Raw genomic sequence first — 21935 nt, 5'->3', positions numbered from 1 at the left:
CTTGTCGTAGCCCAAGTATATCTTTATATATTAGCAACCAATCTGTATCATGTCAATTTGACTTTTTTCGGGGAGATTTATTGCACTAAATTTTCACCACCTGTTTTTGCAGGTAGTCTGGATTACTTGTCAAATCATGTACACCATGTTGTTTTATAGCTTTTGTCCTGTTGGAGTCTTGTTAACACCTTGATGATTTTGTGTCTTTGTTTGTTGTGCTTCTTATGGGCTATAAAGATTTTTCCTCATTACATGAGGCATTGGTGTTAATGATAGATTAATCAAGTTGACACGTAGGTCATAGCTATTAAACCACTGGCTGCACGCACTGTGGTAACACTTCCATTGGAATGCTTTGCTGTGTTTGCTTCTATTTATGTACTACTATTTTTTATATTATTATTTTAAATGGGAGCTATTGATTTTCACATTTAATTTTCTTATTTTAAGAGCATTCACGTTAGTAAGTACTTTTGCAAAATTAAAAAAAATACATCTTTTTCATGAAGTAGGTAGATAGGCCCTGTTACTTGGAAGATAGACGTTCCTATCTGTTTTGCTGCATACTGTATATGTCAGGTGTGACTAACTCCTCCATGTCATACTGCACAATACCAGGAAGTTGAGGGATGATTTGTGAGAGTTATTGTGGGGTCCCTAAGCTTGACATCAAATGTCGGGGCACAGTCAGGCCAATCTCAATTACATTAGATGTAATTACACATTATTATGTTCTCACTCTAACTGTATAAGACATTCATCTGTGAGAAAGAACAAAAAAATTAGTCTGTCAAAAAAAATTCATAGATCATGCATAAAAAGCTTATGATCAATAAGAGAAGACCATGCTTGTCATAAAAGGAGTTTTACAGGAAAAGTAGTTTTTTTAGATTTAGCTGAAAGAATGTTAAACATTGAAGAAAAAAACTATACTCACTTGCCCTGCCCTTGCACTTGCCCTGCCCTTGTTTGACATCTCTAGATCCCCACTTATCTCTCCTACTCCCTGGTTCCTGTTAACCCATTGCTAATCACTGACTGAATGTGGGACTCCGCTGCAGCCAATAATTGGCAGTGGCAGTTCTTCAAGAACCATGAAGTAACATGAAGTATGGAGACTGGTATATGGGAAAATGAGAATGCAGGGAATCAGGGTAGATGAGTACAGTTTCTTTTTTATGTTTACCCTACCCCCATCAATTTTTTTTAAGCACTTTTCAATGTTTAAGGAGATTATTTCAAATCTGGAAGTCTAAGTATAATGTGTAGAAAATTATTATAAAAGATGATATATTCCAGCATACAGTTATCCCGTAGTGCTCGTTGGCCAGGCATCTTGCTATCTCGTAAAGATGTAAAATAGTGTAAACTAGTGACAGTATTAATCATTATGACAATGACATTTTACTATGAAGATTTGCAAAACCTTTCATGCTATCGTTTCATGTTGGTAATCTGTGTAATGTGACTTTAATGCTGTGATTAACAAATAGAGATAATATTGTCTGTTCTTATCTTTCAGCTACAAGGATCCATAAAGAGAAAGCTGGAAGATGACAGTTCCCCTGTGTCCTCTGGAATAAATGATATTATATTTTCAAGTGACAACAAACGACTCTGTCTCGATGATGTTACACTTCCTATGGGCCAAACGCAAAGCGCCACCTCAAGTGTACCATGCTCCGATCTGCAACATTCTCCTTTCTCCACTAACCACAATACTTCATCCATGGGGGTAGGTGGACACCAAGTTTTACTTGAAAATAACCATATGAATGGGAGAGGCATGGCATCACCATTCTCCAATGCAGATATGACTCAGAAAGTGTCATACGAAGAGAAGAATACCAATCTACCATCTGTGGACCAAGAACTGCAGGACCTCTTAGAAGAGTTAACCAAAATGCCTGATCCTTCTCCAAATGATTTGGATCTTGAGAAAATCCTGGCAGGTAAGCCAGATGAGCCACTTGTCATGAGTCATTCTCAACCAAACTTAAGTACAACTCCCAAGCTCTCCCCAGCACAATCATCTCATTTGGATAACCATATCTCTAACAAGGATTTCTCTGGTGCGTGTAGTACTACAAATGCTGGTTCCCCTCAAATCAGACCCTCATCTGCTGGAACCAGTTATCCAATTTCTTCATCAAGTAAACCTGCTCAGTCACCTATTCCTGCCACTCAGAGTAAGAGTCAATCACAGACTATGTTACCTGCATCAATGGCCAACATGCCAGGGACAAACTGGCATGCACAACAGCTGAAGCAACTGGCTGCAAGTAAACAAGTACCTCCAAGCAAGCAGCAAGTGCCAACACCAAACTGGCCAACAATATCACCTACAGGTCTTTCTCCACCCTACAGACCTGGATCCTCTCCTCAGCAGCCTTTCAGCCCACAAAATGTCATGGTACCCAACATGAGTACAGGAAATTTACAGGGAAATCCGATACAAGGCTCACAAAATGCTATGTTGTCAAGCATGCCTTCATCCAGCAACCCAAGCAACAGGCCTTCTCCACCTTACGTATCAGAAAAGATTGCAAGTCCAGCTCTTAACCAGCAACCCTTCAGCCCTCAGAACTCAATGTTACAGAACATTACTACGAGCAGCATCCCTGCAAATACCATGAAAAGTCCTCAAAGCAACATGGTGCCAAGTATGGCACCTGCCAATGCTGGACCTTCACCACCCTATCAACCAGAGAAGCTTTCAAGCCCAGCTTTGCACCAACAGCCATTTAGTCCGCAGAACACATTGATGTCCGGTCTTACACCTACAGGCAACCAGTCGGGCCTACAGAGTACTCTCTTCAAGTCAATGACCACAAACCAGCCAAAAAATATGAACATGATTATGCAACAGCCATCCAATGGCTTGCAGCCCGGAATAGTCAATGACAATTCAGGTGGTCACGACCAGTTTTCTTTTAACAACACCAAGCCACTGTCTCATTTTGCACCTGATTCTGCTAACCAGAAAATGAACTTAACATCGAATGCTGGATCACTAATCCATTATCTTCAGCAGCAACAACAGCAGCAGCAACAACAACAACAGCAGCAGCAGCAACAGCAGCAACCCCAACATCAGCCGGCAACAGTGCAGCAGAGTCAGCAAGTCAGCGGCAATCAGTTCCTCCAACAACAGATAAGGCAACTGATGCAGCCTTCAAGGATGCAGAGACAGATGCAGCCCACTGGTTTGCCTCCTCAGGCTAGACAGGTAAGGAGTCTATGCACAATGCTGTACTCACATCAATGGGCATCCCATATACTAAAAACTACAGCAATATATTTTCTTGCATTCACCACTCCATACAATTCTTAGTTAACAGAACAGAATTCTGCTTTACTATACAAATATATTCACAGTACAAACGAAAATTACTTTGTCTCATCTGCAATGCTCTATACCTTCAGTTTTCTATTTTTTGACTGTTTGGCATATTTTATGAGCAAACTATTTGTCTTATATAGTTTTCCATTTTTGCCAACATTTGCACTTTTCCTGCTGTTGTGAAGAATAAATCCTCCTTGATGGATATTAAGAACTAGAAGTTATTCACATTTTTCCTAGTGTGTAGCTCATTCTGGATGTAACAAAGGTCAGGAAGGAAGCATATTTTAAAGATAGATAAGAACAAGAATAGCTGTGAAACAGGAGGATCATAGGCTAACAGGAAATGCTAGGAAATTCTAGGATAAAGAAATGGCAATAAAACCTGAAAGATCTGAAAGAAATTTGTGTCATTCCTTCTGGGTGAAGGGATTTTGGCTCTAGCATTAGGGAATTGCAATATAAGCAAGTTAAGGCCTGTAGGTAGAAGGTATAGAACTAGTGACGAGTAGAGATAAGTGAATATGGAGTATGCTCAGATTAGTCTAATCCTGAACCCTCTGCATTTGATTACCGGTAGCTAAAGTTGGGGGCAACCCAAGGGCTGCCTGGAAAACATGGATACAGCCATTACCTGTATCCCGGGACGAACCTAAGCCTGCTCAAAATTCACTAATCTCAAGTGATGAGTGAACTTGCCAAACAATCTGGTATTTCCGAACCCCAACGCTGCCTGGAGAAGTTGGATGCAGCCTTAGGGAGTCCTGGAAAACATGGATCAAGCTATGTTGACGCTAAACTTGAATGTTCAGCAAGTTCGCTCATCACTAAATATAACTATAAATCTGCACATAGGATATCCCACAATGGGAATTGGATGTAATGCATTCAAAGAATGACATTCAGTATTATCAACTCAAAAATATTATTAATTATTTATACCCAACCTGACCCCACAAACAAGTGCCGATCAGCAGGATCTGCAATCGTTTGCAAAGTCTTTACAGGGTACAATCAATCGTGCTGCACGAATGTTGTCCAGATCATTCATCCAGCCCATTCATTTTTCATAGGGAAAGCAACAGACAACACAATACATATTCCTTTATAGTTCCCTATTTGCTGAAGGGATTGGCAACAAGTATAATTTCTGTTGGGTGGGATATATTAGGTGAACAGTCAGGATTTAGAAGTTGGAAGTAGAAAAAATGTGCAAGTATAAGCGTAATTTGTTCGGCTTTGACAAGAACCAAATTTTGATGATAAGATTACTGGGCTAGAGCGTTTCCAAAACAGAAGGTTTGGTTAGTCCCAGTATGTCTTGTCTACCAAAAGTGACAACCAAAGAAGTAGCAACAGGGTTCAGAAAAATCCAGGGCTCATTGAACCACAGGGGAATTGAAGGTTAGCCTGTCTGGACTGGGAGCAGGTAGTTTTAATGTTATGACTGAATAGTGTACATCCATTATAATAAGTGAGATCCCTAGAGGAGCCACGGATTACCTTCAGCCCTTATTGTAATTGGAGGAGTACACTAAATACCACTCCACTGCCTAATGATGAAACAAAAAACGTTGACCTTCAGTGTTCTTATTTGGGGACTATTTCACGGACCATGACAATGCCCCAGGCCTCTAGCTGGCTGGCTCCTGTTCCTTATCCTTTTGGTAAAATTGGATTTTATTGATTAAACTGCCCAATTACGTGAAACGCTTCATTATTTGCAATAAAGAGATTGAGTACAATTTAAGACTGGAACTAAAGCTGCAAAGCATTTTTTCCCATATAATGGAAAGAGGTGCAGCTTGTGTACTGAGAAGGAATGTGGATGGCTGCCAGTTGGAGTAGGAACACAAAGACTTGAAATTTGATCCTTGTAGCAAACAGGGGAGCAGAGGGAAAGGCACAGCTGTTGTGACATAAACCCACAAGAACAGCCTTTTAGGTACTTTGTATTTCAAGAAAAGACTCCTAGAGATATTAAAGTATCCATAATCTGAGCAATGCTGTGCCCATAGGAAACCTGCAAGATAAACATGTGCTCCAAAGGGAACCATTGTTTTATATAGGCTAACTTTTTTTTATATTTTTCTCTCTTACCGTACAGTACAGTACAGTAGAACTCAAGATCCATTAGAGATCATTTGCAACTCTGATCTCTATCGAAAACATTGGTGGGTGGGAAGAGGTCAAAGGGACTGAAGGGCTGATGTACCAAAGACAGGATGCTCCCAAAATGGGCCCGTAGCTGTATATCTCTAGATATAACCAGGAGAAGCATACTGCTGAGGGCTTCACTCACCGTCTTCCTCTGATCTCAGCCTCGCTGCACAAGACAGGCTTCATAGATTTACTATTAAGCTTGTCTCATGCAGTGAGAGAGATTGTAGCGATTCTCCCAGCTCAGACTTTTTACATGACTTTGTCAAGTTTTTTTTTATAATGACAGGGACACTTTAAGCAAGCCTTAGGGTCCTATTAGCGATTTTTTATTAGCGAAGCGATTTTTAACGATTAATGACAAACGATAAACGAGATTGTTTATCGTTAACCTAAAATCGTTAACTATATTACACAGAACGATAGTCTTTAGTTACAATAGTTACCATGATTGTTACTACGATCGTCTGCTCCATCTGATCCCAGCAAAAGAAGCAACAATGTGCAATTACACTGCACGATTAGTGAACGAATGCCGAATTGCAGCGAATGATTAGGGAACAATTAACAATGAATTTAGGGTCAGATCTAAATGAACAATCGCAACACATGAACAATTTTTTTATCGTTGCCTGCAATTACACAGGACGACTATTGTTCAAATTAGAACGATAAAACAATTTTCCATTTTCCACACGATTGCTGACTGAATCAGCCCATGTACAAAGACCGCAATCAGCCGATGAATAAGCAAATGCTCGTTCATCAGCTAATTAGATCCTTTGTGTGGCCAATTCAATGCATTATCGTCGGTTACACATTTTCCTGTGAAAATGGTGTGAATCCAATAATGATGAATGGAAGCTGCACAAACAATGCAATGAACGTTCATGCCCTAAACTAACCAATCACAGATTTTGACGCTCACTTCCTAAAGCCCATTGGCCCATGTAAGGGCCTTATTGCAGTTGAATGATCTGGCAAGAGAGCTTGAGTTGTCCCATTTTGTTCCAAGTTTAGTTCTCTAGATGTAACGTAAATACTTTTTTGCCAGATAAATGGGAACACGTATAAATATTACCATGTTCTAGTGACCTCACATCATATTCTTATTTCAATGCGTTAATCCCAAGATTTGACCCATAGAAACCAAGTATTCAAGTGTAAAAATAAAAACACCATGTGGAAATACAATTGGCCACAGCTTTTATCATGCCTTTCGAAATGTTTTTTTAATCAAGTGCACAAAATGATTTAATTTCCATCAAATATGAAAAGCAGCTGCTATGGAAATGTGCATGACTGAAATGAAGATGATTAAGCAGCGTTTGTCGTAGGAGATGTAGCAAGCAAAATCCTAAAATAACACTAGAAGCTATATTTACAATTAAATTATTTTAATGTGGCATCAATGGAGCTTGATGGATGCCAAATCATCAGATACTGTGGATTACCGGCCAGCTTTTAGGAAAGTACTATATACCATATAATAAACAAAAAAAATAGGGGAAATAACTTTACATTAGATGAAATCATAAATAAGTATCATTAAAGAAAGGAGCATGGATGTTACTCATGCTCAGGAGGGGAGTTTTGGTACGCTCCCCTCCACCTCTAGGTTCTTGTTCAGAAAGATCTCAGCCGACATCCATATCAGTCTCTGTTCCCTGTAGCTACCTTTCAGCATCTGGAGAGAAACACTGGGATTCCCAATCGCAGTAGCGTAGCTACCATAGAGGCAGGGTAGGCAGTTGCTATTGGGCCCATGCGGGGGGACGGGGGAGAAGGTAAGAGCCTGTGTCCTTCTGTTCAACCCCTTATGTACTGCAGTGTGTAAGTGACCAAATGTTTACTTTACATGCTGCAACAAAAAAGGGGTTAACAAGCAGAAGACAGAGATCTCTGCTTCACTGCACTGATAACCTATGACCTCTGTTCTCCAGCTAGCAATAAAGTAGGAAAATGTGCAGAACTCCTTGTAGGGGTCAGGGGTTATCAGTGCACCAGCAGTAAAGCAGATATCTCATTGTCTTCCAACCTTTGGGTCACTTACACACTACAGTACATAGGGGTTAAGCAGAAGGTAGTCTGCTCCTGCACTTATGTATTTAACCATAAGGGCTACTAATAGACCCTTATAGGTAAAAACAGTGGACTGTCATAGCAAGCAGCCATTGGTTCTCTGCTCTGTCAGTCACTCTTGTGGCTGCAGCCAGGATTCTGCCTCTGGCCACAAGAGATATATATATGTATATATATATATATATATATATATATATATATATATATATATATATATATATACACACATGGAGTGCTTTTTGTGGTGCGTAGGGGAGGGGGGCCCCTTAAAATTTTTTGCTATGGGTCTCCATGAATCCTAGCTACGCCCCTGCCGAATTGATTTCTCAAAGGAATAAAAGGTCCAGTATACTCGTTACTAGATATCTTGAAACGCATTGGACTGTGAATAAAACCTAGTAAAAAGTATACTGGACCTTTTATTCCTTTGAGAAATCAATTTGACCATCCCAGTTCTCAAAATGCCAAAAGGTAGCTACAGGGAACAGAGACTGATATGCTGTAGATGTCTGCTGAGATATTTCTGAACGAGAACCTGGAGGTGGAGGGGAGGGTTCCAAAACTCCTCTTCTGAGCGTGAGTAACATCTGTGATCCCTTCTTTAAAGTTCGCTATCCAATTTTTTTGTTTATTATATGGTATTTTGGAGACCAGGGAACTGATATCGTAGCGAAGGACCGTAGCGAGTCGTACATAATTATCTTTGGGCGTGTTGCATTTAGGAGTAGTTAAATTCTCAACACTCACCAAGTTTAGTTCACACAGATGACGTTACCGCTCCCAAAGTTTTTTATTTTTTTTCTATTTTTAGAAAAGTACTATATATATATATATACCTTAAGATTCGCTCCTTTTACTGATTCTTCTGCTTTGGTCTTTTATAATTACATTTTGTACTGGAACAAGTGCTCCATTACTGGACTGTCAGGATTATCATAGAACTTTCCTGTATATAGAGTCATTTGGTTATAAATGGTATTGTGTGACTTAAATGGAAACATTTCGTGGAATCACAAACCTCAAAAGGCACTAATTCTACTCATTGCACCTGCTCCAGATGAACCCTCCCCGGGGTAGTGTCTGGTTGCCTGAGAGATTGGCGACAATGGATTTCAGTTTCTGAAGTATTCTGCTGTGTGCCAGAAAGCTGCTGCTCTGTGTCCATCTCTAGTCTGTTTATGGACTTTTGTAAAGCTGACACCTTAATATACCACATAAGTGCCATAGTATGTCCCAGGGTCAAGCCTGCATTTATACTATATACAGTATTTTACAATACTTAGTGCCTTAGTGATTGGATAATGACAAATTCATTGCACCATGTGTTCAGACATACAAGCCAGTACAATGATATGTAACAGCCCCACTTTTAATGACCTTAAAAAGGCCTGCATGATGGTAGCTGTAAATCAATGAGCCAAGGGCTCCCTCGTACCAACATAAAGGTAATATAAAAAAAAAAACTGTAATAGGTGGGCCATAGGTGTGAAAAGTACAGTGAAGCCTATAGGTAGCTGGGGTTTCCCTAGGTGCCTAGAAACCTTTCATATGGGCAGATCCTCGTCCAATACGGACAATGATCTAGAAGGATTAGTACTCATTTATTGAACTTTTTAAAGGGCTCACTTGTTCCATGGCCAGGGCTGGATCCCTTACATTATTGTCGGCTGCCCATATATTGCTTACACAGGGAGATGTGCAACCGATCAACAGTGATTTTTTAGAACTGCACAATCCCAGCAATCAGCTGATGAAGGAGTAAGTGCCTATTGGTTGGCTGAATGCTGGGTTTATTACACAGGACAATAATCACCCTAGGGTAAAAGACCTATAACTCTGACCTTGCTGGTGAGGTATTCTAGTCCCTCTCTTGATTCTGAGATGACTTTTGACTTGTTCATTCTCATGCAGTTCTAGTGATTCCTATAGATCCTGGTTCTCATTCCAATCCTGACAACTATTACTGGTTACTACACGGTTTAGCCTGCAAAAAAAAACAGCAATAGAACCAAAAAGTATTTGCTTGGGGTCTCCACTGGGTGAACTTAAAACAAGTATAGGCTGAGCAGGCTGTGCAGCGTTAAATATAAGGCTGTGTTCACACTACGTCTTTTTTATCTGTTTTGGTCCGTTTTTCCATTGACTTCAATTTAAAAAAAAAAAAAAAAGATCAAAACTCATCTGTTTTTATTTAACGTACACAAAAATGTGGTCGACCGCGTTTTTTGTGTACATTAATAAAATCAGATGGGTTTTGGTCATTTGGATCAAAATGGATCCACACAAATGCATCCATCTTGCCAAGTTTTTCAGCTGTTTTTTTTTTTTTTTGCTAAAAAGGATGAAAAAAATGGATCGCAAAAAACGTAGTGTGAATCCAGTTTAACAGAGCTTTTCATCATCTACTAGACTGTATTATGTTAACAATTCCCATGGTTGATGATAACTGGTATATTCCACCAGAGACAATGGTATTCCTGTGTAGGATTTGCTTTTCAACTATGCAAGGTTGCTAAATTGAGGGAAAACGTCTAAGATGATTCCGTACACAAGATACCTTCATTAGGCATTTTCCATGCCCTTAGATGACACAGGCTTCATCACTTTATATACCCCTTGCTAGTTTGTTCTACACAAGGTCCATTTTGCATTCACTTTAATGCTCCCATACTGTCTTCTATTATTGTTGATTGATGAAACGGCTTGTCAAAAATATCAGAGAACTCTTCCAGCCTTATGGGGCTCATCAGTATGAGACTCTTGTTTGACTCCATGGAATGCAAAAAAAAAAAAGCTATCAAATAGCCATTATTATTTTCTCACACAGATTTTTTTTAAACATAAATATCAAAGCTTAACGTTTTCCTTCCAGTGCCAGATGCTAGTGTGGGGACAATGGAAAAGACATCTGTACTACAGTGCTGTCAGATCAAGAAAGCTTACCCACAATCCCTCAGGCATCAGTGTGGGCTTTCCCTGGTGGATTCCTGTTCTTAAAGTGTAGATGGATTTGGGACGGCAAACCTAATATCTGCTTCATATCCCAGTCTTTAATCTTAAATCTATTTCTTGTGGTCTGAGAAGCTATTAATCATTACCGCTGCTTGGCACACATAAGTAATCCTGAATGTCAATACATCTTTAGTGTGCCACCATAAAGCAACTGTAGGAGGAATTCAAGACAATTAAAGGGCATAGCTTGTGAAATATATTACTAGTCTTCATGGCTGCAGTAATATTAGACGCTTGCTATAGTACTCTATTCATATCTAAAATGAGCGGCACACAAAATAATTCAAGGTGTTTGTCCAAAAGTAATATTAGTCTCTTTTTCTGCGAGGGGCTATAGTGTAAAAGATTAAAGAGATTTTAAGATTTCCACTTAGATAAATGGCACACAATGACATCTTGTACTTAGGGCTCCCTGAGTGGGACGACTGTATAACAGCATATTGTGGGTGTGATTTGCATCATGAAAATCCAACAGTTGTTTCAAACAACTTTCTTGCATTAAACACTTTCACCAGCACTATATCCATGAGAAGTGATTGCTGTACTGTAATTGGTCAGGAAACTAAGGGAAATGACATGCCTCTGCACATACTACTGACAAACAGCTTAGCCTAGTTATGTGCCTAGTTGACACATATGTACCGTCTTTTAAAACAACAGGTGCTCTTTAAGAAGCTAAAACAATAGATAAAGAAATGTGTTCATATTTTGGTAAAATGTCATTTATGAGTGACAATCCAGTGATGGTCCTTATAGGCTAGCATCAAAGATGCAACATAAAAATCCTGGGCCTCAAAAAATTTTGTAAATGGTGGCCCACACTTACCATGTGTCAGTTATAATACTGTATGCCATGAGATCCCTGAACCAGACTACAAATGCTGCCTCTAAATTCTATAGTTACGTATATGGTTGCCAACAGCTCTGCATTGCAGGCCTTCACATAAGATACTTGGAATGAGAGATCCCTCCCAACCCAATAATGTCAAAATCTTCACATAGCTATTAAGGAATGTTTTGCATTATATAACCAGATGTTGACTAGTTATTGGACATAGTAACCTCAATGACATGACTCCTGCTTAGGCTGTGGAGATCTTTTCCTTTATTTGGTAAGCACAAAGGTATTCTATAATCATTTCCATCTGATATGGAGTATGCACATCTTCAGTATATCACTGATATATTACATTTCTCATCAAAAAATTTTCAGAGTTTGTCATAGTGACATGTCCATTCAATAAGGTTTGGGTAACCAGAGTCAGACTGGGGTTCCTTGCGCCCATTAGATAACATAATTTAACAGCCTTTCTAGGGATCTATCTACCACCATGGCAGCCGTAGCAGCTGCTACAGGGCCCGCTGCATCAGTGGGCCCAGTGGCCTGCTCCTGCAATGCACTGGACCCCTGAGCCATTATCATTATCAGCAGCCAGTGGCTGAGTCGGCCTCCCAGATTTTGCAAATGTCTCTTTAACTGCAAGTACTCCTGACAAGTACTTCCAGTTATGACGACACTTGATAGCTTGTTGGTCCGTCAGGGGGCCCTAGCAAAAGTTTGCTATGGGGCCCAGCCATTTCTAGTTATGCCCCTAGGCCTTCCTTTATATACTGCATGTCCTTGTCCAATTTTTGCATGTAATCCTGTTGTTATCATTGCCCACATATTATCAGTACAGTCTAATAGGTCATTTGTAAATCTTTAAATAATAAATAGACCCCAATGGCAAATGGTTGGCTCCAAATTCAACTCTAAATCTGATTGACTTCTGCTGAATGATTGGCGCCCAACTCTGTTTTTATGGAAAATGACCATGATCGCTCAAAATATCGCTGTAGGACTTAACAGCTGAATCCCCACAAACCATTTTATGATGTGTTGTAAAAGAAATTGCCTGCACCTATAACCATAGTGGGACCTTATCTTCCTCTGGTAAAATATTTAGCATCCTGTTGGGTTTATGGTATATTTTTTATTAATATGATTTATATATATTCGTTTTTCCTATAATGTCATACATAAAATGTGGCATTACCATAACCGTCTATTTGTAATGGTAAAAAAAGAGCTGAGATGACCAAATAGGCGACACTTTACCGAGCAATGAAATACGTGTCTGCCGGTGACAAGGTTAAATATTGTTAAGTAAACTGTAGAACATACGTACGCAAGGAAAGTGGATTAGATTTCAGGGCGAGATAAAAGATCTTATATCAGAATACAACAACCTTGAGTGACTCCACCAATGTGCTGCAAAACAGCGAAAAGGTTTGCTCAGCAATTAGCATTCTCTCAAAGATATGTGCTTCAAACCTTGTTAAGCTTCTTCTACTAAGAAAGCAGCTTTTGACGTTTTTGAAGTGCATAATCTGAGATGTGTAGACCTACTTAAAGCTTCAGGAAGAATCTGCGGGAGATCCTTTTCCTACTGAGCAGTCATTTTTTCAAATACAAGAAGGCTTATTCTTAAGGTGGCCGTACATGGTCTGATTTTTTAGCCAGGTTAAAGAAAATCAGACTGTGCATAAGGAGACATTAAAGGAGAAGTCCAGCCAATTTTAAAATCTGGCAGCTGGCAGGGGCAGGGGGGAATTTGACCAGGAGTAGGAACATACCTCTCACACAGTGAATGGAGCAGCCTCAGAACCCTAACCGGAAGTAAGATCCGAGAGCCTGACGGGGGTCCTGAAGCTAATCCCGCCACTCACCGCACGCACGAGAAGAGGTAAGTTTGTACTCCTGATCAAATTCCCCCCTGCCGTCTGACAGATTTTAAAATTGGCCGGACTTCTCCTTTAACTGTGTCTGACTAAATGCAACTGCTTTAAATTGCAACATGAATGGCCAGGATTTCTCGGACCTCCATCAGACAAACTGGTGCAGTGGAAAATGGGAAAAAGACTGTGGCTACATTCACACCTTCATTAGGGTGCATTGACCCGCAATTACCGACAGCACTACGAGTCCGCGGCTACAGACAGCCTATTGAAGGTGTGAATGTAGCCTTACTCACTATTGGTAGTAGTTAGTTATAGGAACTCTCCGCCGCAGAATTCTGCCTGCTTCAGTGTCAGACCACATCTCTGTGGGAGGGCTTGCGTGCCTCTGCTGTCCTCCGCTCTCCGCTCAAAGAATTGACATGTCAATTCTTTGAACAGAGAGCAGAGGAGAGCGTAGGTGCCCGAGCCTTCGCATAGAGATGTGGTCTGACACTGAAGCAGGCAGAATTCTGCTTCATTTTCTCAGTGTGAACATACCCTTACTGTATAATTTCAATGTATCAAACTTGATGCAAATCCTCTAGAAAGTTCTGAGATTTCTTCATTCTTCACTACATCCCCAATGGACTTTTGTATGATGAGTCAAAGTCCATGATGGTGAACCATTTTAAAACAAGTTGTAATGACCATTCACAAAGACTTTATACAGAACTATCATGCTTCATATACAGAATAATATAATGCCTCCATAGGTCCTCCAAAACCGGATCTGCATATACAGCATTGCATGGACTCTTTTTCTTCCCCCATGTGTCCAGTTTTATTAACGTGCCACAAATGCAGGGGATTTGGGCATTTTCTGATCTATATATTGAAGCTTTATAACATTTTGACTGGTGAGGGTATAAATGATCTTTATTAAAAGGTTGAATACTTTATGACGTCTTGCTCTATGTGCTCATTCATTAAAGATGATCATCCTACAAGCAAGCAGTGTTATTATCATACCATCAATTATAAATGAGATATTAGCAAGCATCTAAGCTGGATCATACAGACACTTAGTATTATGTGATAGTAATTATTGTCTAGTAGAAGGCTGTAATTTTATCTTTGCATTAGAAATATATAAAAAATGCATAATATAGGGAAAAATTATATTAAAAATTGAATTTTACCATTTTGTTTCTCATGAATCTCAGCAGATTCCACTGATTCCACTGTACAAAGACACTACATGTGTAAAATCTGGCTAGACTGTGGGTAAGCATGCTTTGTACAGTATTACTATCCTCGGCTAGACCAGATGCTTACAATCATTTTGTTTACAAAGATCCAAATAACCACAAATCTCCTTAGATTTCCATGATCATGTAGCTGCCGTACTAAGCTGCTTCCTTACTAAGTGCAGCGGGAGATTTTGGAGAAACTTTCATGGCCTGTGTGGGGAAACAGACGGAGCTGTAAACAGGAAGTGATATGTCAGGTGCTGACAGATAGAAGTCGGGTTTCTTTTGCTGCATTATATAAACCACAGAGTGGAAAGCTTAGATTCAAAGAGGTTCTCCGGCTAAATGTATTTCTACAAAAGACTGATTGCTATTAATGCTCTCGACTCTAGAGCCATGCATGCAGAGCATTCTAAGCAGTGCCCTCTATAGGGGGGAATCAGTGTATGTTCCCATATACAGTGCCCCCTATAGGGAGGAATCAGTGTATGTTCCTATATACAGTGACAGCTATAGGGAGGAATCAGTGTATGTTCCCATATACAGTGCCCACTATAGGGGGAAGCAGTGTACGTTCCCATATACAGTGCCCACTATAGGGGGGAACCAATGTATGTTACCATATACAGTGCCAGCTATAGGGGGGAATCAGTGTATGTTCCTATATACAGTGACCGCTATAGGGAGGAATCAGTGTATGTTCCTATATACAGTGCCCATTATAGGGTGGAATCAGTGTATGTTCCTATATACAGTGCCCGCTATAGGGGGGAATCAGTGTATGTTCCTATATACAGTGCCCGCTATAGGGAGGAATCAGTGTATGTTCCCATATACAGTGCCCGCTATAGGGGGGAATCAGTGTATGTTCCCATATACAGTGCCCGCTATAGGGAGGAATCAGTGTATGTTCCCATATACAGTGACAGCTATAGGGAGGAATCAGTGTATGTTCCTATATACAGTGCCCGCTATAGGGAGGAATCAGTGTATGTTCCCATATACAGTGACAGCTATAGGGAGGAATCAGTGTATGTTCCCATATACAGTGCCCGCTATAGGGAGGAATCAGTGTATGTTACCATATACAGTGCCCATTATAGGGTGGAATCAGTGTATGTTCCCATATACAGTGCCCGCTATAGGGAGGAATCAGTGTATGTTACCATATACAGTGCCCATTATAGGGTGGAATCAGTGTATGTTCCTATATACAGTGCCCACTATAGGGGGGAAGCAGTGTATGTTCCCATATACAGTGCCCACTATAGGGGGAAGCAGTGTATGTTCCCATATACAGTGCCCACTATAGGGGGGAAGCAGTGTGTGTTCCCATATACAGTGCCCACTATAGGGGGGAATCAATGTATGTTCCCATATACAGTGCCAGCTATAGGGAGGAATCAGTGTATGTTCCCATATACAGTGCCCGCTATAGGGGGGAATCAGTGTATGTTCCTATATACAGTGCCCGCTATAGGGAGGAATCAGTGTATGTTCCCATATACAGTGCCCGCTATAGGGGGGAATCAGTGTATGTTCCTATATACAGTGCCCGCTATAGGGAGGAATCAGTGTATGTTCCCATATACAGTGCCCGCTATAGGGGGGAATCAGTGTATGTTCCTATATACAGTGCCCGCTATAGGGGGGAATCAGTGTATGTTCCCATATACAGTGCCCGCTATAGGGAGGAATCAGTGTATGTTCCCATATACAGTGCCCGCTATAGGGAGGAATCAGTGTATGTTCCCATATACAGTGACAGCTATAGGGAGGAATCAGTGTATGTTCCCATATACAGTGCCCGCTATAGGGAGGAATCAGTGTATGTTCCCATATACAGTGACAGCTATAGGGAGGAATCAGTGTATGTTCCCATATACAGTGCCCACTATAGGGGGGAATCAGTGTATGTTCCCATATACAGTGCCCGCTATAGGGAGGAATCAGTGTATGTTACCATATACAGTGCCCACTATAGGGGGGAATCAGTGTATGTTCCTATATACAGTGCCCGCTATAGGGAGGAATCAGTGTATGTTCCTATATACAGTGCCGGCTATAGGGAGGAATCAGTGTATGTTCCCATATACAGTGCCCGCTATAGGGAGGAAGCAGTGTATGTTCCCATATACAGTGCCGGCTATAGGGAGGAATCAGTGTATGTTCCCATATACAGTGCCGGCTATAGGGAGGAATCAGTCTATGTTCCCATATACAGTGCCCGCTATAGGGAGGAATCAGTCTATGTTCCCATATACAGTGCCGGCTATAGGGAGGAATCAGTGTATGTTCCCATATACAGTGCCGGCTATAGGGAGGAATCAGTGTATGTTCCTATATACAGTGCCCGCTATAGGGAGGAATCAGTGTACGTTCCCATATACAGTGCCCACTATAGGGAGGAATCAGTGTATGTTCCCATATACAGTGCCAGCTATAGTGAGGAATCAGTGTATGTTCCCATATACAGTGCCGGCTATAGGAAGGAATCAGTGTATGTTCCTATATACAGTGCCAGCTATAGGGAGGAAGCAAGGGGGGGAGAAGCGGTGTCCTCCTCCCGCGTCATGATTTACACCCGCTTACAGGCATAAATCATGATACAAATCTACCAAGCAGGTGCAGATTTGTTTCGCAATGCCTTTGCCAGGCGCAGGATTAGACGGCTTGCACCTCAAAATAAATCCGGCTAGGGAAAAGGGGGCAGGGCTTTATTTTAGACTGGCATTCCAATCTTTAAAAATGTTCCACCATTTGTGAATAATTTCTTAGCACCGCACTACCCCTTTAAGAATTGGTGAAGGAATATTATGATTGTATGGCTCCCCTATTAATTGACCATAAATGATTTATAGTACATGGGGCATATATGTGAAAAAGCTATGTACTATAGGTACTCCACTAATAAAAAGTGCACATATATTAAAATGTTGCAGGTTATGGATTAGTTGAGCAGTGAATAGTCCGTGAATACAAGGATCTACCCAATGGATCTAAAGCCAATGGTTAAGAGCTAATAAGTTTAAAACTGAACACTGAAGCTGCCATCCCAGATGTATTTGCATGACTGCAAAATCGCTAGCAGAAAGGTACTTTGCTTAAATAGAATTTGTTTATACATAGAATTAAAGGCAAAGTCACTACCCTAGATCTTAATGCAGATGTCAAAAAATTAAAGGGGTTATCCAAGTTTCCACTTTAACATCTTCTTCAGGAAAATGTAGTGACACACTGCTTGTAATAATACAAAGCTGGGTGCACCAGAACAGGAACTGCTTTTTGCAGCCTCTGTGCTCTGGCTTCTAGACAATGATCCAGAATGTAGGGCCTCCAGTCTATTACATCTGTACATTCTAATAGCCTAGCAATTAGTGTTGAATGGACTTGCTAAACTGTATGGGTTCTCCAAACCCGAACGCTCGGCTTTCAAATCCTGGCCTCCTGAGATGTTGGGTGCCGCCCTAGGAAGTCCTGGAAAACTTGGATACAGCCATAGGCCATAGGCTGTATACATGTTTTCCTGGCTCCCCTAAGCTGGCATCCAACTTCTCCAGCTGTTGAGAGTTAAATGCCGACCATTGGAGAACGTTGCCAAACCTGTACAGTTTAGCAAGTTTACTGATAGTGACTAAATATAATACAATGTGATGTTTTCCTATCTAACTATAAGCCTAAAGAGGCTTAGAGAATGCACAGTGCTGCTGCCTTCCTGTTATAATACTATTACAACCCACCTATTTCCCACCAGTGGACTAACTCATGCGCTTATGGACGAGATTACTTCCACTCTAGATCTTGTATAAAAGATCCATCCTATCTAACGTCCCTCTTCAGCAATAGTCTTTGAGTATAGGCCCGTAAATCTTCCAGCTCTGCAAATACAATACACAGAGGGGTCATGTTACATTACTAGTCATATTTCTCCTGACTGCAGAGATCGTATTTATACCTCCTGCAAAGGTCATATTAGAGTGCTAGCAGATTGAGTAGAGGACTGATGTATCAAGATCAACTATTCTCTAAACAGGGAGATACCGGCGCAATTTACCGCTTTGTCCCATTCTGCCGTAAATCATAGACACAGGGCATGGATCATGTTCCCAAATAACAACATTGCCGTTCTCTTACCCCATAGGTCCCAGCCATGGTTGCTAACTGATGTTTTCCATAAGCAGCTTGATATTTTCTTTTATATGAGTCTTGCTAATAACATGCTTTTGCTTTCAAAGAGAACTCCGGGTTGGAGTGACGGCAGAGTGCTGGGGAGGGGGAAATAAGTAACAGGCTCTTACCTCTCCCACTCCAGCACTGATGCTGGTGTCCCGCAGCTCCTGTCCCCCAGTCCCGGACACTTCTTAGGTCTGAGCGGGAATGTGATGTGTTAGGCCTGCTTAGCCAGTAGTGTATTAGACCTCACTAGGAAAGGAACATGTAGTAGTGTATTAGATATCATTAGTGACATCCAGCAGTGTATTAGACCTCACTAGGACAGGAACATGTAGTAGTGTATTAGATATCATTAGTGACATCCAGCAGTGTATTAGACCTCACTAGGACAGGAACATGTAGTAGTGTATTAGATATCATTAGTGACATCCAGCAGTGTATTAGACCTCACTAGGACAGGAACATGTAGTAGTGTATTAGATATCATTAGTGACATCCAGCAGTGTATTAGACCTCACTAGGACAGGAACATGTAGTAGTGTATTAGATATCATTAGTGACATCCAGCAGTGTATTAGACCTCACTAGGACAGGAACATGTAATAGTGTATTAGATAACACTAGTGACATTCTGTAGTATATTAAATCTCAGCGCATATATCTACTGGTGTATCAGATCTCAGCGGTGACATCCAGTGGTATACTGTATCTCCGCAGTGACATTTGGTAGCATAGCGTTTCTTACCAGAGCAATTCAGTGGTGTATCAGATTTCAGTAGTGACAACCAGTAGTGTATGTGATCTCAACAGTGACATCCAGTGGAGTATCTGATCTTAATAGTGACATCTGGTAGCATAGCACAACTCTCTAATTTTATAGTTGTTTTGTTGCACTGTACGACAGAATGGTAACTTGAGGCCCATTAGTAACATTGCAGGTACTCTCTAGCATAAACCTGGGGTATATCAGCATTCCCTTGTGTCTGCACAGGTGCAGTAAGAAGAATGCTCCAGAGTAAAGAGACCGCCATATTTTATGTAGCATCTGAGCTGACCCTGGTACTTGGACATTACTGGAATTCTCATTACTAAAAGCTTTTGCTCGACCCAATAAGACCATGTGACCGTGTGGGTCGATCATGTGACTGCGTGAGTTTACTATAAAGACCAGCACAAATAGAAAAGGCCATCTTGCTAAATACAAGTTGTTGCGATTTCTTACAGGGAATATGTCCGAAGGCAACTACACACATGTAACCCCAGCAATGATAGTGTAGTTGTGTTGCAGACTGTTATATGCAAAAAAAAATAAAGGAAGATTAATGCTAAACTGATGCCAGGCTATGTGCCAGACAGGAAAGAGACAGGCTGGCATGTCTACGCCATCATATCTGCAAACATTTCATATGTCCCTATGTAAAATACGCCTGGAAAATGTAAGAGATTGCACTTACAGCAGCGGCATACAAAGTAAGCATGGTATTTATATTAGTCTAAGAGGTTCCCATTTCAAGAATATGTAGATGCAAGAAAGTGCCCATACCTTTGCCATGAAAGCTAATTCTGCTTAAAGGGGTACTCCATTTTTTCTTTCAAATCTACTGGTGTCAGAAAGTGCCAGAGATTTGTAATTTACTTCTATTTAAAAAAAATCTCCAGTCTTCCAGTACTTATCAGCTGCTGGATGTCCTACAGAAATTGGTGCATTCTTTGCAGTAGTTGAGTACTCCATTAAATCAATAAGCCATATGGATTTAGTTCAAGCTTACTGGGGCCAAATTGCTCTCTAACACTACTCATTGAACATGTACCTCATGTAGATCTTTCCTCTTTGTTTCATTGTATGGTACAGAATTACTGTTGCAATATACAGTACGTGTTTATGTGTTCACTTCTTTTTAAAAAAAAATTATATTATTACCTTTTACCTTGTTTATCTCTGTATCTGCCTTACTTCATATATGTTTGCCTGTTGTTTTCTGATGTCGCAATTGTGCAAATAAAAAGTGGCTTATTTTATTTCATCGCTAATAATTCTAAAAATAAAATCCCATCTGTAAGTGCACATTCTGTGCTATCAGCATCATGATGAATCCACTTGTTCTCAGAGAAAGTAGCTTCTAAAGCTGCCAATCAACTTCACATAACTGCCAGCTGAAAATTGCCCCCCAGGAGGAAGGGTGAGTGACTGCCAGACCCCTTTGGCGCCTCTCATCCCCCATCCCGAGAAAGGATGAAAGGATGGCTGGCATAGACTGCTGGCACCCATACACATTAGATTGTGTGCAGATCCTGCAGAAAATGTGGACAGGCTGCTTAGTATGGGAGGCAATCACAAGCTTGCTGTTTTTTGGTATTGCTTGTGTTAAAAAATATATTATATAAAATATGAATAATTTAAAAATAGTAAATAGTGGGATAAGATGAACAACTAGATTATCTTTATACCAAGGTCTTTCTTGAGGATTTCAATGCTGATTCTATCTCAGAATCTGTGTAAAAACCATGTAGAACCCATTCTTTTCAGTGAGAAACGATTGTTCACACAGCAAAACTATTTTTTTATTGGAAGATTTTAAAAAGCATATAATTTACATGAAATCATACTTTTTTTAACGTGAAATCAATATGTCAAAAAACAGTAAAGTAAAGAATAGCCTAAAGGTACTATTACACAAGGTCCAATCAATATTGTAAACCAGCGCCGATCTGCTAGATCGGTGCTTGTTTACTGGGTCTATTACATGGCCCAATGATCATTTAGCAAGGGCTGCACGCACATCGTTAATGATGTCCAAGCAGCCCTTGCCCAAACAGTTAATACTTTACCTGTCCTCGCTCCGGATGCTCTCTTGCACCCTGCATGCTTCCCGGTCCCGCGGCTGCACCTTCATAGCGGTGTCTGAGCTGGCAGGCCACTCAGCCAATCACTGGCCGGGTTGACTGCAGCCAGCGATTGGCTGAGCATCCTGTCAGCTCAGAGAAGCTGGAGCGCACAATGCCGGGAAGAGAGCAGGCAGGAGAAGACTGGGAGCGTGGATAAGCAATGTATTAACTGTTCAATCATCAGCTGTTGGGAGCGCATCGCTATTACACATAGCGATGCATGCCCAACGCCCAATCACTTTAGGTCAGGGCCTAAAAAAATAATCAGCCGTTAATCGACTGACTGTTGTCTCTATTACACAGAGCGACAATCACTCCATGTAATAGGG

At 40.7% G+C, this 21935-nt stretch overlaps 1 protein-coding gene across 1 annotated transcript in view; it reads left to right on the top strand.

The window, feature by feature from the left end:
• The window catches only part of MAMLD1 (mastermind like domain containing 1), a 176789-nt gene that overhangs the window by 105651 nt on the left and 49203 nt on the right, over positions 1-21935 (top strand). The window contains exon 2 of the mRNA XM_069943015.1: positions 1523-3229. Within this exon, the coding sequence (XP_069799116.1) occupies positions 1523-3229 (1707 nt within the window). The remainder of the gene's footprint in view (positions 1-1522; positions 3230-21935) is intronic.

The sequence above is a fragment of the Dendropsophus ebraccatus genome, chromosome 10 (genome assembly GCF_027789765.1).
Source record: "Dendropsophus ebraccatus isolate aDenEbr1 chromosome 10, aDenEbr1.pat, whole genome shotgun sequence".
Lineage (NCBI taxonomy): Eukaryota > Metazoa > Chordata > Amphibia > Anura > Hylidae > Dendropsophus > Dendropsophus ebraccatus.
Note: the sequence above shows the minus strand (reverse complement) of the source record. Positions and strands in the feature narration are given on the sequence as shown.